The sequence below is a fragment of the Sciurus carolinensis genome, chromosome 1 (assembly GCF_902686445.1).
Source record: "Sciurus carolinensis chromosome 1, mSciCar1.2, whole genome shotgun sequence".
In the NCBI taxonomy this organism is placed as follows: Eukaryota; Metazoa; Chordata; class Mammalia; order Rodentia; family Sciuridae; genus Sciurus; species Sciurus carolinensis.
This window is the reverse complement of record NC_062213.1, coordinates 176,340,088-176,358,223: the sequence shown is the minus strand read 5'-3', so window position 1 is coordinate 176,358,223 and position 18,136 is coordinate 176,340,088. Positions and strand designations below refer to the sequence as shown.

The following is an 18,136-nucleotide window of genomic DNA, read 5'->3' as shown; positions in this document are numbered from 1 at the left end:
GTGTGTACAGCAGGTGGCGTATACCTTATGGGCAGTGTATACAGCAGGCAGTGTGTATGTATGCGTGAGTGTATGCACAGCAGGCAGCGTGTAGAGTGGAGTGTCTAGCAGATGGTGTGTGCTGCTGGCATTGGGGAGAGGGAAATGCGTAGCAGGTGGTACTCACCTTACAAGTCATGCGGACCGCAAGAGGACAAGCAGCCTGAGCTGACCATGTGGGGTCAGTCTGGTGCTGGGGGTGGTCAGAGATGCTATGCCTGGTCTCATTGTCTCTGAGATCCTGTTGGATTCCCACTTGGATCTGTTGATCAGCCAGGACAACTGGACAGAGGTGGATGTAGCATGGCATGGTTGGGCAGAGTGTTTCTCAGCACCTGCAGTGTTGCCTCAGCAGTTGCTCTGTAGCCCTGCCAGGGAGGAAGGATGCACCAAAGAGGGACCCTGCTCAGTCCTGCCTTTGGGAGGTCTTGGGATCCTCTTCCCTCCCTCCACTCTCCTCACCAAGCCTAGGTTCCCTTCTGCCTGTACCTACCTGACCTTGGTGTCTCCCAGTTGGCCAGGACCATACCACCCGTCATGTGGCTCAGTAATACAGCTGTCTGCATGGAATGCCTGGTGTTTCCTACCTGTGGACAGGCTCTGGGAGGGAATGACTGGCAGGCATGTGAGACAGTGGCCAGGGTAGAGGCGTGTTAGTGTGATGTAGGCCTTTACCTCTGGGTTCTGCTGTCTCTCCTAGCCTGGCAGGCTCTGGGACCTGTGGGGTAATGAAGGACCTCTTGAGATACCCCACATCCTCAGTCCCTTTGGAAACAACCCCAGTAACAAGGGGCTGATGAACAACATATGACCCTCCCCTGAGTTGTCCTGGGCTGGGTGGGTGTGCTTCCCGGGGAGGCTTCTGCCCTGCTCTGCCCCCTCTCTGCCCCAGCCTACCTATTCTTTCCACCCGTGGTAGAATGACTTGACCCAGACCTGATTGTGAGGGGTGGGGAGTTTGGATAAAGGGCTACCACAGACAGAAAATGACCCCTCTTTCTATGGTCTGCATGTCTGTCTGGGTAACAGGTTAGTTTTGTGGAAGCTGGACCTGTCACCCACCAGATTTGTTGCCACAGAAGACAAAAAAAAAAAAAAAAAGGCTTCAGAACCTGGAACCCAGGGCAGCCTCTGCCCAACCCTGACAGATGAGGCATGTACGTAACTCAAGTCCCATGGGTTGTGGCCTCTGTGACCTGTTTTTCAGTCCCGTGATTACAGTGGATTTCAGTACCATGTAGACATGAGGTTCTGGACTCCAGGCCTGGGGTTGGGAGAAAGCACAAGGGGTCCTTGAAAATTAGCCCTGGGTTTCTTGGTCCCTGGTTTTGATCTGTCATCAAGGACCTAAGTGGACTTCATGCCAAATGGGTTATCCTGTGTTATGGGTAGTCCTGCCTCCAGTGTTAGCCACTGACACAGGCACGTGCGTGCGCGCGCGCGCGCGCGCACACACACACACACACACACACACACACACACACACACCGCCCAGCCCTGTCGTCACAGGTGCTCCCAGTGGAACAGCTCGGGAGTAGCTCTCAACGTTGGAGATTTTAAACGCCCCTGCATGTGCACATTCTCCATCCTTGGTAAGGTGCACTCTCCCCCTGGAGAGAATTTTATGAAGGAGAGAGTGACATGGCCGAATTTATGCTTCAGAAAGGTCCCTGTGGGTACTGAGTGGGGTGGAAGGAGAGCAGCATGTGACACCACTGAAAGGTGGATGCAGTCTGTGCAAGAACTGCCATTGGCTCAACCTGGGCATGTGTAGGATTATGAGCAGGTTAGGAAGAGTAGTGGCCTGCCTGTGGGGTCAGGGATGCAGGAGACTCTGGGTTTCTGGCTCTGGGGCTGGGTGCATGGTGAAACCATTGTCTACATTCAGATGAGAACGTAGACCTGGAGGACCAGGTTTGAGGGGTGAGTTGATAAGTCTAGTTAGAAATCTGTTGAGTTAGGTGTGTGCAGGCATCTGGGGGAGTTTGTCAGGGAGGCCTTGTACAGATTTATGCGGCACTCTAGGGGACATCTGGAGATGGAGAAGGCCAAGAAATGGCAAGTCTCAGGGAGCCAGAGCCAAGACAGGAGAAGGAGCCCAGGGAACTGACTCCTCATGTTGGAAGGAGGTTCCTGAGAGATAGGAGGGAAGCCAGGAGTGTGTCGGGCCATTGAAATTGAAAGAAAAGAGTGCGTGAAGGAGGAAGAGAGATCAGCCAAGATGAATGCTGGGAAGCGCCTTTTGGATTTTGCTCTGTGGAGTTGTCATTGACCTTGGCGAGCAGAGGGGGTGGCAGCTGGGCTGCAGGGGCCTGAGGAGTGAGTGGGAGGCTGTCAGTGATCTGGAGTGTCTGGGAGCAGGGCCTGAACCTAGGAAGGTAAATGATGAGCAGAATCTCCCTGGAGTGGGACTGAGGTAGGGAACCCTGGAAAGGTGCAGTGTGGACCAGAGTCTGGAACCTGAGTGTGGACTGGGTGTGTGACCAGCGTTAGCCCCTGGGTTCTCTGGTTTGTGTAGTGGGGAGGTCTTGCCAATTAGATTGAGTAGGGTGATGTGGAGCACCAGGGAAGCCCGAGGGAGGGGGGATTACTGAGAGGGGGAAGCCGTGGCTGCCGACAGGCCCCAAACAGCTCAGATTCAAAAACAAAACAGGCTTTTAAGATGCCAAGTTTGATGAAATCGGAGTGCTGGAAGAGGTGGGAGTTTTCTCTTGGAAAAATAACTGAAAATCGAGACCAAAAGCTGCGAAGGGAGATGGGCTCGAAGCTCCCTGGGCCCCCTTTGCCGCCTGGGAAGCTAGGGGTGGGTATGAGAACCTGCAGGTGTAGAGAGGCCTTCTGACTTGCTCGGGGGTGTCTTGGTCCTGCCTCTTTGAGGATAGAGGTACCTCAGGGACAGGACTGAGGTGGCCTTGGCTTCTTTCTTGGGTGCCTGAAGGGCAGGGACAGCTGACAGCCCCATCACCCAAGAGATTCCTTCATGTTTTCAGGCCCTGCGTGTGTCTTCAGGTGCATGTCTTCACATGGGGATATCTCTGACTCTGCATGTTTCTACATGTGTGTTTCCATGTCTGTGTGCACAGCCCCCCGCTCTACTTGTGGGAGTCTTTCCACAGGTGCTTGTCACTGCAGATGCCCCTCCATACGCACATGTAGGTTTCTATTTTTACACCTGTCTCTTTCTCCATGGCTGTGCCATGTTTCTAAGGTGACTGTGTGTTCAGAGAAAGGGTGAGTCCAGGTCCAGTACTCACACATAGGAAAGGGGGTCAGGCTCACAGATGGTGCCACCCCAGGGAGCCTGTGTATGTGCGTGCATGTGTGTGTCTGCATGCACAGAGACACCATGAGACTGGGTAAACATGGGTGAGGAGGTCGTGCTGACAGACGGTGCTGCCTGCCCTGGGACCCTGTAAGGCATCTCCATCTGTTAGCTTCCGTGGTGCAGCCTCCTCCCTCTGGTCCAGACTTGCCTTAGGCATCTTAGGCTGAGCTGGACAAAGAGACGTCTGTGCTTTCCAGGGGTCCTCAGCAGCGTCCCTCCCCCAAGTGGTTGCAGCCTGTCTAAGCTAATCATCCACCTCTACTCTGTCTTCATCCGTTAAGACCCCAACACATGCCCCAGCTCCCACCAGACTTCACCCTCCTCTTGGCCTTGACTCAGTCAGTCTTTCCCTCCCTGGCCCCCCAAAGCTTTCTGCCTCCTATGTCAGGTGTTTCCTATTCTTGACTTTTCCTCTTCCAGGAAGCCACCAAGATAACAGATAAGCAGTAGTCAAACTAATCAACTCCACCACTTTGGGACTGTAACTAAGTTTCCCCCCACCCCAGCCTTAAACTCCCCCAAATGCCTCCTCCACCCATGCACACATGCTCTGTCATCTCCCTCTGCCCATGGGGCAACAGGACCTCCTCAGGGAAGAGAGCAGCTGCCCCCACTGCACTGGTATCTACAGGCCATTGCAGTTGGATGTGGGGGCCCTTCTCACACATGTGGGCACCCAGTACAGATGCCCATGGTGCATGCAGGCATGGCAAACCCTCAGGTGTGTGCTCTGCTACGTACCTATGTATGGAGGCAGATTCTACAAACAGGTGTGGAGACTTGGGCTCCTAGGTGCCTCTGAAGTATCCTAAAGGCCCCTGTGTGCCCCTCTTTCCAGCCAGGTTCCCTCTTATCAGAGGATAGAGGGCCCAGCACAAGACAAATACTGCAGGGTGCTGCGTCTCCAGAGTCTGCTGTGGGCCCTCTCACACTGTACCAGCCTCTGCAGCACCATGTTGATGGAGCAGGAAGTCTACGGGCCTCTCAGGCTCCTTGGGTTGGGAGCAGGGTGCTTGGAAGGGGCGCAGCTAAGCTGGGGCTGAAGGGCGTAGCCCAGTTGGACCTTGGTGGCATGCACACGCATAGACGCGAGCACGTGCAGCCCTTCCACCGCGCGGCACCGCCTCTGTCTTGTCGCCATGGTTACGGGGTGGCCTGGAGGGGGGAGGGGCCTTCCCATGCTGGCAGCCCTGCACTGCTGTCAGGACGCATTTGGAAGGGCCTCAGTGTGACCCATGCATCCCACTGTTAGAAAGTGGGTCCGAGCTGGGGGTGTCCACATGTGGGAGTCACTGGGATTTGCTTTGCAATACACAAAACCACTGCAGCTTGTGTGCAGGGGTCTGTGGTGAGCGGAGCTGCTGAGCCAGGAGCAGGCTGAGGGAGTAGTATTGGAGAGGTGCTCTCCCCAGGGATACTCTTCAACCTCTCTCCCCTGCCCTGCACTGCCAAGCTTTCTCTGCTTGTTGAGAATACTGGAGCTGGGGTCCTACCACCTGCTGACATCCAAGTCCCACCTCTTATTTAAATGAGTGACCTTGGGCAGATTTCTAGATCTCTCTAAACCTGGTTGCTCATGTATCTCCTAAGGTTTTGATAGAGATTGTCATTTTGCAAAGCATTTTAGTGCAGTACCTGTGTCAGAGTAAATGTTCCATACATGTAATCTAACCTTTTATCCCTTGTGCCTGGGCCTGTTTTCCCACTTACATATGGGTTTGGTGTGACTGTGTGACATCAGCCTGAGGAATTTGTCCTGGTCCTTAACCTGAGTGGTTCGGGCCAGTGTGGACTTAGCTCCAGTGGGTACTTGGGTGAGGGTGATAAGTGTGCTGGTCTCATGGCTAGGTCAGTTAACACCAAGGCACATGACAGGCATCAGGAAACACTGCCCTCCTTGGCTATTTGTGCTGGAGGCTCTGGAATGGAAGAGAAGGGAGAGGCAGTAGCCAGTCACCCCGTGGGACTGACTCCTGTGAGACCCACTTCCTCTCCAGAGGTGGCAGAACAGCAGCCTTCTCAGTACTGCCTAGAAGTCTAGTTGGCACAAGGGACTGGATTTTGGGTCCTGCTGTTTTATGGACAGCTTTTCACACTTGCTGGTTTTAGACTCTGCCGGCAGTGCCTAAGGGATGATCTGAGCCAAGGACGGAGCCATTGAGGGCGTGATAATTGAGGGAGGAAAATTAATTGTCCTTAATTTGGCGCAAATCCCAAAGACCTTCCCCGTGTCAGGAATTCAGAGTAGATTCCCAGGACACGGCCTCAAACGTTCATACTTCTTTCCTTCTCCTTGATCATTACCTTGCAGGTAGAGATGGAGGCCAGTTAACTCCTGGGTCTGACTGTGGCAGACCCTAGCTACCCCCTACCCCTTCTTCCATTTGATAAGCAGGTAGAAATGAGGTCTAGGAAGAGCTAGCCTGGTGCCCTGGTAGGCAGGATGACTGGCATCCCTGAGTGTCCTCCAGCTGCTGGAAGGGGATGGGGAGGGAACCCTGGGCCTCAGGTCTTGCTTGGACTTTCCTGTGAAAACAAGTGATGGAAGGGCTAAAGGAAGCTATTCTTTTGCTAGGTGTATCTCATGTCCTCCTCCTTTCCATTCTACCTTCATTCTCTTGCTACTGTCCTTTCAAAAATCAGAGCTGAAAGTCAGGGCACTGTGGGATCATATTTACAGCCAAGGAAATGCTGGGTTTACATCCAGAATTTATAGGGCTGCAAGTGGAGAAGCATACAGCCAACTCCTGGGGAATGCTGGGGAGGCGAAGCCATCCTGGGATTCCTCCCACTCCCCGACCTGAGACCTTTTCTCCATGGTCCCCAGCCCCTTTGGGATAACCCTGGCATTTGGAGTTCCCCCAGGGGTCTAGCAGAAGATAGAACCATGTCTTACCCTGCCTACTGGGGCTCCTCCAGTTTCCTCTCCTCCCTATCCCCCTAATTCCTCCCCTGAGGTCTCCAAGATTCTCCAGGGAGGGTCTGCTCCACCAGCCTTTGCTTTCTTCCCTTTTGAGGTTGTTACATGCTTTTCCCCTGGTAGAGGAGCCTGATCTCAGCAAATGTTCCCACTCACCCATCTTGTACTGGGCCTGTGGGGGAAGGTACAGGATGGTGCTGGTCTTTTGGTCTCCCCTACCACAGAACCCAGCTTCTTGCCAGGAGATCGACAAACAGCGAATGTTCCTTTGCACCATTGGGAGTACCTGGCATCTCTGCTGGTAGAGAGGCTCTGCTGAGTTCTGAATACACGATGCCTGTCCCAGTGGGAAGGGTCTCTTGCCATCTGAGAATAGGAAAGGGCAACCCAGGCCCTAACCTCAGTACTTATCTGCCCCAGCGATTCAGCCCTTGCTAGTTACAATAATGTCTCCTAATATGAATGTGGCTTCTGTCACATGCCTCCTCGACACCTTGCATGCATTTCTAGGTGTCCTCAGTGTAGCTTTACAAGGTGGGCACTTGAACCTCATGGACAGATAAAAGCAGACACAGAGAGAGACTAGAGAATGTGCCTCAACCCTAAAGTTAGTTAGAGAGGGAAATGGAAGATCTACTTGTTGGTCTATTCTAGTCCAGGACCTAGCCTCCTTGCTCCTCATTCACCAAAGGGTAGGGAGCAGGCTGCCAATGTCCATTCCTTTTGGTCCCAGGGAAGAACTCCCCTGTGAGCTGCCAACACCTGGAAAGTTGAGAGAGGGGGCCAGGGAGTTTTCCTCCGTTCACCAATGTTTGGTGTCTTCCTAGAGCTTTTTTGTCATCATAGCCTACACATGCTCAAACATGATCCCCAGGTCTGAACATAGTTCCCAGGGACCAGACTGAGAGAGAGGCTCAGGGTCAAGGCTGCTGTAGAGAATGGGTCAGGGGCAGACTCAGAATTAGAAGAGGATCAGTGATAGGGCAAGGTGCCCAGGGTCAGTAATCTGGTATTCTGGCATGTGTGGTGCTGAGGGGATGCAGGTGGAACACCATGCTGACTGGGAGTGGAGGCGGAGCTCCATCTGGGTCGTGACTCGATGCTGTGGGAGCTGCCCCCTCCCCCCTTTCACAGCCTGGTGTCCATGCAGCACTTTCTGCTGCAGCCAGCAGAGCATTGATCCTCATTCGTCCCAGGGCCTAGAGAGAGAACTGCTGACAACTTCAGTCTGAGGCATTACTTCTGGGACCTGGAAACTCCCTGACAGGGCAGGGGTGGGCCCTACTGCAGCCCCCACCCCTGCCAAAAGGGACTTAGGATCCTGGCTCCTCACAACAGGGTGGACAGAGGTAGAGGAGAGAAGGGTTTTGTGTGTCCCAGCCAATCCGGGAGTCAAAGGACACAGAGAGGTCCTGGGGACAGGCAGGGCCAGCCCTAACACGCACATTGCTATCTCGTCTACAGAAGAACAGCTGCCACCCGGGTTCCCCTCCATCGACATGGGGCCTCAGCTGAAGGTGGTGGAGAAGGCACGCACAGCCACTATGCTGTGCGCAGCTGGTGGGAATCCAGACCCCGAGATCTCTTGGTTCAAAGACTTCCTTCCTGTGGACCCTGCCACCAGCAATGGGCGCATCAAGCAGCTGCGTTCAGGTGAGCCGGGGGCGGGGATCAAGGGGTCACAAAGACCTTGGGAAAGGCATCTTGCCAGAACCCCTTATAGCCTTCCCTCTTGGGCTTAGATGTCTAGGACTGACCCTCCAGGCTGAGCAGAGGGCTGCCAGTGGGGTGGGCTGGATCTTGCTGCAGGACTGCCTGGCCCAGGGAAGAGGGCTTGGTGGAGAGAGCTTCTGATTAGCTGTGACTTTATCTTCCTGGGATTGTCAGACCCCAGACTGGACCAGTTCTGCTCCTCCTGGCACATGTGACATGCTATCCTGCGTGGCATGCTCTGTGAATGTGTCTGTGGGTATTTATCCTCCATTCTGCCTGTAGCCTTGCCTGAGACAGGGCCGGGATGATGCTTCTCTAGGCAGCAGGACTTGACTGGGAAAGAGACCAAAGATGTTTGATTCATTAGGTTTCAAAAGGCTGGACCTCAGGGGCCTGGAAACAGGGGGACTTGCTGCCCATCCCTAGGCCATCAGGGCCACCTGTCTCCTCTGGATTTCTCAGTCAAGCCAACTTGGAGTCCTAGGAGCAAGGATGCCATTGTGACCAGGCAGGAGGTGTCGCCTGGCTGATCGATCTGCCTACAAGACTCCCGCCAAGAAAATTGATTCAGTTTTTGTGGGAACTGAGCAGGCGGGAAAGGAGGCTCTGAATCAGCTTGGCTACGTTCTGCTTCTGCTGCCAGCACAAGCTGGACCCATAGAAACCCTACCAGCTGTGGGATGGTGGTCCTCAGGCAGGATGGCCAGCACTGGCCAGAGCCCCTGCCACCTGTCAGCTGTATTGCCAACACTGAGAAGAACATGACTCTGCCCCTCTGGGGGCCTTTGCTGGCTTCAGAAATGCCCCACTACTCCCTAGGGTGCCAGTCCCTCCCTGCTGATTCCCCACAGGCACACACCCTGTTGGTGCCCAGGGAGAGGAAGGAGAGATGAGCCACCCAGCGGGGCAGGATTCCGGCCCTAGCCACGGTCGCCTGAGACAGCCCACGAAGTGTTAGCTCATTTAATTTAATTAAAACTCAACAAGATGGAGGCAGCTGTAGCGCAGTTAATTAAAACAGCCATAATCAAGGCAGGAAACGGTCCGGCAGTGTTTGTGGCCGCTGCCCAGCACTGCACAGCAGCCGGCATGGCTCAGCTCCTCTGTGTTTCCTCTCAGGTCCCCCAGGCAGGCTCCCCAAGCAGCCAGACAGTTAGTTCTCCCCACAGGCCTGACTCCTCCCCGGAATGGCATTGACTAACTGTGGCAGCAGTAGTTCTGGGAAGCCTGCGTCTCAAGCGTTTGTTCATCAAGTATTTATGTGCTGCTCGCTGTGTGCCAGGCCTTGTGCTGCCCTTCCCTGCCCATCATTCACTAGGTGCTCTTCAGGCTTCCCTCCTTGTCCTCTCAGCGGTGGCTGACACCCCTTTCTCCTCCTCGACCACTTCCTCCCACTTCTGGGCTGTGCCTCTCCTGACCCCCCTCGGAGTCCCCAAGTGCCCCTCCCTTGTAGCAGCATCTTCTTCTGTGGGTTCCTCTAGCCCAGGAGCCCGGGAGCCCAGTCGTTGCCTCGTAGACACAGCTTTTCCCCAGATAGGCAAACTCACTACTCCTAGAGCTTCAGATGCTGTCCTTACCTATGCAATTCCTACTTGCGTCTTTCCAGCCCAAACATCTTGCCAGAGCTCTAGGCCACAAAATCTGTTTGTGTTCTGACGTCACACTGGAACAAGTGATGACCTCCTCCCCAGTTAGTCATGCTCTTCTGTTGACCCTCTCTAAATGAGTGGCAGTCCCCCAATCTGAGATCTGGAGGACACCCAACTCCTACTCCAGTAAAGAACTGAGTTCTCTTGATGTGTCACTCACATGGCTCTCATATTGGTCCCCTTCTTTCCTTCCACTGCCTTCATCCCTTTCGGGGGCACCAAACCCTGCTCTCCCTGTCTCCAGGCTCTCTTGAAAGTCTATCTTCCAGCAGCTGTCAGAGACCTGCTTGTGTTCCTCCTGTGCTCTGATAACCTCAGGGGTGGACCCTGGGCCCATGACCCTTGACCATGCCTACATGGTCAAATACATGCTCCTGGACAAGGTGAGCAGAACCCTTGATCTTCCCTTGCCCACGTCTCCAGCTTTATCTCATTGGGTCCCAGCTGCACCCGTGCTAGCTCTGTGGCCTCAATTAAATGAGCTTGTCAGTTTTCTCATCTTTTAAAGAAACTACATTAAGTAGTAAGTGAGACAATGACAGAGTGAGTTTACTGCCTAGCCTTTGCTAAGGGCCCTGTGAATGGAGCTCTCCCTGCCTCCTGCCACTCCCCCACTCACACTGAGCCACCCTGCACCCTTGCCCATGTCTTGGCCCTCTATTCACCTGGTTCTTGTGCTGGAAGGCCTCTGCTCTTCTGAGCCTCGGGCTACTCCTTCAGGGCTCATCGTGCTTCATGTTGTTACCATCTGGCTTCAGCTAAGCTAGGCACTCCTTGTAAGGAGAACCGGGGACTGACTCTTTAGAGAAGTGCCCCCAAGCCCAGCTATGGGACAGGTCTGTCTGAGCCCTAGTTGAATGAACAATTTTATGAATTCGATCTTTGGGACTTGTCTCTGAAGACTAATGTCCACTCCTTGTTTGGTCTTTCCTGCCATCTGGAACTGAGACTTAAAGGTTATGGTCTTAGGGTCTAGCTCCTAGGATGGAGCATGGCACCCAAGGGGCCTCAGTATCCCATTTTTGTAGCTACAACAGGACTCTCCCCATCCCTTCCTGACTCTTGCCTGTGACCCTGGACCCCAGTTGCTGCTATCCTGCCTGTTACCATTTAGAAGGGTCCTGAGGCTATTCCATGCACATTTTACAGGAACATCCGTTCATGGAGTGGAGTCAGGCCCCTGAGCACTTGGCTATTTACAAGGATCTTGATGGTTTACGCTTCACCAACAGTTGACAAAGCGCTTTCCTGCCCTTTGTTGCAGCTGACTCTGCTGCAATTCTGTGAAGTAGGACAGGCTGGATTAACATGCCCACTTCATAGCTGAGTTAAGGAAGTCACCTGGGGTGACTGGAGATTGGGACTCAGGTCTGGGAGCTCCCCTGGGAGGTCAGCCTGGGGCCTGTGGTGCAGCTGGACCCTACTAGGGCTCTAGATCTGCACAGTCCCATCCTTTTTAGATCTCAGGCCCCCACTGGCCAGTTTCAAGAAGCCATCCATTGTCTGTTCCCTGAGCCACAGCACATCTAACTGGGGTGTGGCCCCTAGAGCAAGAGCTGTCAGGGAGTGGCTGGCAGCACATCCTGCTGAGGTGTGAATGCTGCCTCGATAGCCTTTTTCCTTACTGCAGCAGCATGACTCCTGCACACTAATCTGTGGACCATTGAACCTGGAGACTGGGGTGGGTCCAGAAGGAACAAGGATAAGCTCAGAGAAAATGGAAATAGAGTCACAAGCAGGAAATGTCAAGTAGGCTGACCTTCAAGTGGAACTCAAGACCACTGCTGTGTCGTGAGAGGCACTGTTGCCCATAAGTTCTGCCAAACCTGGACAGGGCTCTGAGGCTTTCTGTGTTCCATATGGCCTGAGGGAATAAGCCTCTGTCCCTACCACTGTAGAAGGACAGCCTTACTCGCTGTGTCCATAGAACCTGAAGTGAGACCCACAGCCTCAAGAAGAGATGGCAGCATTTGGCTGTAGGAAGAGGCCCACTAGTCCCACCAGGAAGAATGTCCGTTGCCCCTTATTCTGCTAGTCAGCCCAGCGCTGACTGGAAGAGCCCTTCTGCCTTTGACTGGATCTGCCAGAAAATCACACTGCACTGTGTGGTCATGGTTTCCCTATGGCCCTGAGCTCACTGGTGCCTCTTGGGCATGAGTACACTCCTGGGGAGAATGACTCACGGGTCCCCTTCAGTTCTTACACCTGTCTTGTGAAATGGAAAAGGCAAATTCTCTCAGTTTGATAGGGAAATTGCAGTTTTGAGAGGGCAGCAGTTTAGGTGTTGGAAGAGCTGAAGCCAGAAGCTGGGGGGGTTCCCAGTCCCGGATTGTACACATATCCACCCCCTCCTGGGCTCTGGCCCAGACCACAGGAGCATGTCTGTCAGCCGCTGTCAACTTGCAGGCTTTCTACTTGTAACTCTAGGAGGACCTTAAGGAGCTTTGGTTTGTGTGAATTTTATCTATTAATGATTATTATGTTAGATATTAAAATTGAAAAGATTAAAATATTTACTACCCTATTTTAAAACAATTTAAAAACCTATTAATATAACATTTTAAGTGAAAAATAATTTTATTTTCTAAAACAAAAAAATTTGGTTAGAAAAACCTCATTGTTTTACACTTTTACAAATCTGTTTTATTGGGGGCTGAATGGAAGGCAGCTAGATCCCCATATCTGCTCCTGCATTCAGCCTATTGTGCTCTCACATGTGACTTGTCCTCTGGAAAACTCTGCTGTGTGTTCGTGAGAGAAAGTGAATATGGCAAACCATTTCTTAGTTATGATGGAAATAGTTTTAACTTTGTGAACTTCTGAAAGATTCTCCGGGATTCTCTGCTTGGTCAGTGTGATGATTCTTTCCACTTATCTATGCACCCCTCAGACACGTCCCCATCCCAGTGGCTGCCTTTGTCTTTTCCCCAGGCTTTGTGTCTGCAGGAGGCAGCCTTGTCCAGTGGGAAGACTTGAGTGGCATAGACTGATCAAACCCTGCCACCTCCTTGGGCTTTGGGCAAGCCACTTAATATTTCTCAGCCTCTGTTTTCTCCTTTGTGCATAGAGATGAATATTCTTCCACGTGGGCATCGTCAAGTTCAGGGAGACAGTGAATGGTGTGTGTCTCTGCACACGTCCATCTTTCAGAAGCTGGCAGAGAGGGGCAGGGTAGAGAGAGCTAGTCCTGCTCTACCCATAGGCTCCTTATCCTCTGGATAAGGCAGTGGTTTAACAGGGGGCCTGGACCTCAGAGGAGGCACCTATCAAGAAGGGAACCTGCTCGGATGTCATAGTAGTCCTGGATTTGGAGGGCAAGTGCCTGGCCCTTCTCTGTTGCCATTTTCCAGAGTTATGAGGCACCAAACAGGCAAGGAGTGGGCCCTGGCTTCCTCCTCTCACCAGTCAGGCTGGGGAGCTCAGCAGTCTCTCCATCTTCAGCAAGGTTGGGCGCCTTTCTAGCGAGTCTGCTGTGGGATATGAGTTGATTGAATCCTGCTCTTTCCGCTGCCAGCTATGGGCTGGTCTAGTTATGAGAGACCTGGTCTGGTGCCGACCTGTGGGAGCCCCCCACCCCACACTTAATCCTACCTCCTGCCTGCTTAAACTCCCCAGGTTTGGTCTTGGTAAGTGCTCTGTTTGCAAACTTATTTCCCTGCGGGATTTGGGTGGAATGCAAAGTGAGGTTGCCGCCTCTTTTCTTTCCCTTCCCTCCATTAGCCCAGCTAGTGGGAGCTGCAGGAGCCCTGACTCACCTTCCTGACTCCTGTCATCCGCAGCCCTGCCAGCCCCTGCCAGCCCCTGCCTCACCTCTTGAGAGCAGTGCCAGCAACCTGGGGAACACGCTTCACCTACACTCAGCATGGCTCAGCCTGGTGCTTGCTCACACATCACCTGTGTGGGCTTAACTCAGGCCTCAAGTTCTCCATGTGTTTAAGGCCCTTTCTTGTGTTTTATTTTATCTGATTTGGCTTTGTGTGGCTTTCCTTCCTTTTGTACTAATGCTTCTCTCTGATCTTATTTGCATTCAAATTACCTCGCCAGGTGGTTCACCAATCAGAGGTAAGAATGCTGTCCGTGCATCTCGCCACACCACACCTCCGCCACTGCTGTCACCTCCACTCCATCCCGTCCAGTCCGTCACCTCCCCATCCCCATCCTGACCTCTCCAGCCTCTTCATTTCCAGCTCTGGCTGCCCAATACCACCAGTCACCACACACCTCCACTTAGTCATTCCCTCCTGTGGACTCATTCATTGCAAGTCTGAGTTGTGGAGACAGTAGCTGAGCCCTGCCTTGGATGGCAAGCCCTGCCACCCAGCCTTCCAGGCCAGCCCACAGAAGGGCCCTGGTTATCTCCCACAGTGAAACCTGGCTTGTCCCTAAGGCTGGCCATAAATGGAGATGCTGCCTATAGATTAGAGTATGAGCAAACCTCACCTTTCCCTTTGAATATCTCCTTTTTCTTTGGGATCTCAATTATTACTTGACTTCCTTTAGTATCTTGGTCCTATAGTCAAATGAGAATCATCCCTTAAATCCCTTCAGCCTTGCAACAACTAGAAGAAGCATTCACTGCTTAAGACTTTAGATGCTGGGATGACAACAGAGAAATAAACAGGCTCAGACATAACCAGGTCCCCTGACCTGTCAGCTTGGAGTCCTGCCAAGCTACATTTGTGCAACAGGTCCCTGCAAGCTAGTGGTTAGAAAGCAGACTGTGGATTCACTGAATCTGGATGCAAGTCTAATTCACCACCTGTGTGATCTTTAAAAAATTGACCATCTCTCAGAAGTTTGTTTACTTCTCTTTGAATTAGGCCCAAGGCCACCTACACACAGATCCATGTAAATTAGAGGAGAGAATGAGAATATGAAAGCACCTTGTAATACGGTGGCTTTTGTTTTTATCCCGTCATTTTCTCCCCATATTCCTTAGTGTTTGTGGGTCCGTCTTGGCCTTCAGAGTCAAGGCTAGGGTGCTCAAGGCAGAAGTTGCAGGTGGGAAGGGAAGTTGCCTACTTGCCATCACCCTGAAGACAGGACTCACTTCGCCTGCATCCCTCCAGACCTCCCTGTGCCCCTCAGGTTCCCCAGCACAGCCACTCAGCACATTCTGACTCTTTGCACTCCCTGCTGTTGGGTCTTGGTGTTGGTATAAGATTTGGGGGTTTCAGTGTACAGATAATCACAGGGTCTGTGTTGGGGCTCCTGGTCAGTCTTAGGCTTATGTCACAAGACAACTTCCTCCTCTCATGGGCTGGAATCCTACCCAGGCAACACTTCCTGCTCCCAGCCTGTGGTACTAGCCACTTGAAGTCTCCCCTGAACCCCTACTGAGCTGACCTTAGGGCAGCTCCTATCAGTCAGGGGCCTGACCCTCACCTGCTTGAATGAACATTTTCTGTAACAGTGTCCATCCATCCCATAAACATGACCTGTTGGGGATACTGTACATCAGGGCTGTTCTTGCAGGAGATGATATTTGGAATGTGCACTAGGCTCTGATATTCCCTGATGCCAATGGGGAGGTCTGAATTCAGGACCACAGAAACAGGCCAGTCCTTTGCCCTTCAATGGTGGCATTCCCACTTCCTCCAGCTCCCAGACCCTTGGGTGTTCATAGCCTCTCTTGCTGGCCAGGGTATAGATGGAAGAAGGACGTCCAGTCATAAAGGGACTATGGCTTGGACCCACTGTGGTGCTCCCCTTGGGCCTGGGCTATGAGAACATGGCTTGAAACTCTTCTGTGGCTCCTGTTCAGTCCAGTTGGGGTCTAGCAAGTTCTGTTTGTCCTGTGTGGGTGTGATCATCAGTCACCCCTGGTTCTGGGGTGGGGGTGGGGACTATTAGGGTCATTCCAGTTCTGTGCAGGAGGTGGTTTTCTGTCAGACTGTCCTGTGGGGATTATTAACTATCCGTTGGACTGTCCTGTGTGGGTGTAATTGTCTGTCAGATTGTTCCAGGGAGGGGCATGTTGATTTTGTGCCCCACAGGTTTTACTGTCACCAATAGCTTGCCCAGTGTGCTTTCACAAAGTTTTTTTTTTTTTTTTTTTTTTTTTTTTTTAAAGTGTTGGTTACTAGGGCTGGGGGCTGGCCAAGGCAAGTGATTTCACCCCTACCTTGGCCCTCTGCCTTGGACTCCCCTACCTGGACCAGCCAGGACTGGCTCAAAGCCCCAGTTTTCTCCATCCTCTGGGAAGTTTTTTTTCAGCTTTCCCTCCCCCACAGTCCTGGCTCCTGTCTGTCCGTCTGTGGCCAGAGCAGCCTGAGCAGCCCCTCAGGGTGCTGGCCAGAGTAGGAGCTACAGCCTCCATTAGCCTCTTGAATTATGCAGGAGCCGTGGTGGGTCGAAGCACTTTAGCAGGACCAGGCTGAGGAAAGGAGCCGGAATGGGTGGGGCCAGCAGCATGGGGTGAAGTGGGAGGGGAGGATGGGGCCCAGAGCAGAGGCTGCTGGACAGCAGGCCCCCAGACAAGCTCCTTCCTTCCTGGTAGGCAGCAGAGCCTCAGGTTCTTGCCCAGTGAGGGCATTGTGTGCTTAGGAATCCCAGGCAGGAAGGTCTACAGGCCACTCCTGTGCCTGGCTCCAGGTTGCCTGGTGTGTTCAGGACCACTAAGGGGGTGATCATTGGCAACAGACTCCAGGACTGGCAGGAGTGTGATGGACACCTAGTGGAATTGTGGGTGGGGTACAGCCCCTGCTGGAGCAGAGAGTGGCCTGCAGAGCGGGTGGGATTGTGCTTTGGGGGTTGTAGCCTGGAGGTTACCCAGCTTTTCAGGGTGTTTCCTGGAAGCAGCTCAGGTGCCAAAGGGTGTGACCCAGGAGAGCTACAACATCTGGTCAACACAAACCACAGACGCTGTCAAGACCTCGTGTTCCAGGTCACACATAACATGGCCACGGCTGACCTCTCTCTTTGTGTCCCTACAGGTGCCTTGCAGATTGAGAGCAGTGAAGAGTCAGACCAAGGCAAGTACGAGTGTGTGGCGACCAACTCGGCAGGCACACGCTACTCAGCCCCCGCGAACCTGTATGTTCGAGGTAAGAACTTGGCAGTGCCCGGCCTCTATCACCATGGAGCTGAGCTGCACCTGCCAGGCATGCTGCCTGGAGCCCTTGGTGCAGACACTCCAGGGACTGCCATAGGCCCAGTCTCTCCTTTCTGTCTCTTTCGGCAGCAGTGCCAGCAGCAGCAGCAGCAGCAGCTCCCATTGGGCAGGCTTGATAGTGTCTGCCACAACTTGCCTTCCTTCCCTGCAGGCCCTTGGGGAAGTGGCCCCTCTTGGGAGCATTTGTATTTCTTGTAGGTCCTTGCCGCATGGGCCCAGAGCCCTATGGGAGTCCGGAGCATTCCAGGTGGACTTCTTTGTGTGTGTGAACAGTGTACATGCAGGCCCATGCATTTGCGTGAGCACACCTGGCTTGGCTTTCCTCCAGTCTGTCCTCCTGCCTGTATCAACAGGGTGGGCTCTTGGACTACTCTGGACTTTGAGGCGATCAGTCTTCAAATGGATCAGGTAAAGCTGGGTGCACTGGCACATGCCTGTAATCCCAGCAGTTTGGGAGGCTGAGACAAGAGGATTGTGAGTTCAAAGCCAGCCTTAGCAAATGCTAAGCAACTCAGTGAGACTGTTTCTAAATAAAATACAAAACTAGAACTGGGGATGTGGCTCAGTAGTTCAGTGCCCCTGAGTTCAATCCCCGGTACCCATCCCCGCCCCCCAAAATAAAAAACAAATGGATGAGGTGAGCTTATCCCTTGGAGTCTTCCTGGAATAGCCTGCTGTTCTCTCTTACCAGCCAGACCCTTTGTGTTAGGGGTTCAGACTGAGGCAGCTGTGAGCACCTATGGGTACATTGCTTTGGGTGAGCATCTAATGTGTTTGGGTGTTCCTTATTGGAACTGAGTGAATTGTGTGGCCTTCAAAATCCAGGTACTTGAAAGAGTAGGAGACTTGTTTTGGGGTATCAAGTTTCTAATATGTCAGAGCCCAGAGGTAATCAAAACCAACCATCTTTCCCCTTCTTCAGAACACACTGGGTCTAGTGTGAATGGTGCCCAGGAAGGACCCCTACCCGCCACTGTCCCTCACTTAGCCCTTTTACACAGAGGGATGTCATTAGGGTTAAACCATCTCTTCTCAGGGGATTTGTAAAGGAAAGGGAGGTAACGTCCCCTCAGTAAGGGTTCCATCACTCCTGAGTGCTCAGTGCCATCTTAGAGGCCATCTGACTGCCCCCCCCCCAAAGTGCTTGGGGCAGGGTGATGACAGTTGGCCTGTGCTATTCTTTGGGGCCATTTGGTCAGACTTGGTTAATTCAGAGAGGGCATGGAGAATTAGTCCATCATCTAACAGGTACTTATCAGGGTCTGCTGTATATCAGAGCACAGGGTGGTTATGGAGAGGCCACAGGCTGCCTGCCCATTTGGTGACCAGTCAAGCTGTGGAGGAGCTATTTATGATGGGCAAATTGTGCTCCAGAG

The 18,136-nt window shown here is 52.9% G+C and overlaps 1 protein-coding gene across 2 annotated transcripts in view; it reads left to right on the top strand.

Moving 5' to 3' along the window:
* Positions 1-18,136, top strand: part of Ptprf (protein tyrosine phosphatase receptor type F) — an 84,285-nt gene that overhangs the window by 26,490 nt on the left and 39,659 nt on the right. For both annotated transcript variants that reach the window (XM_047536466.1, XM_047536403.1), the window contains exons 6-7: positions 7,749-7,937; positions 16,582-16,692. In XM_047536466.1, coding sequence (XP_047392422.1) covers positions 7,749-7,937; positions 16,582-16,692 — 300 coding nt within the window. The remainder of the gene's footprint in view (positions 1-7,748; positions 7,938-16,581; positions 16,693-18,136) is intronic.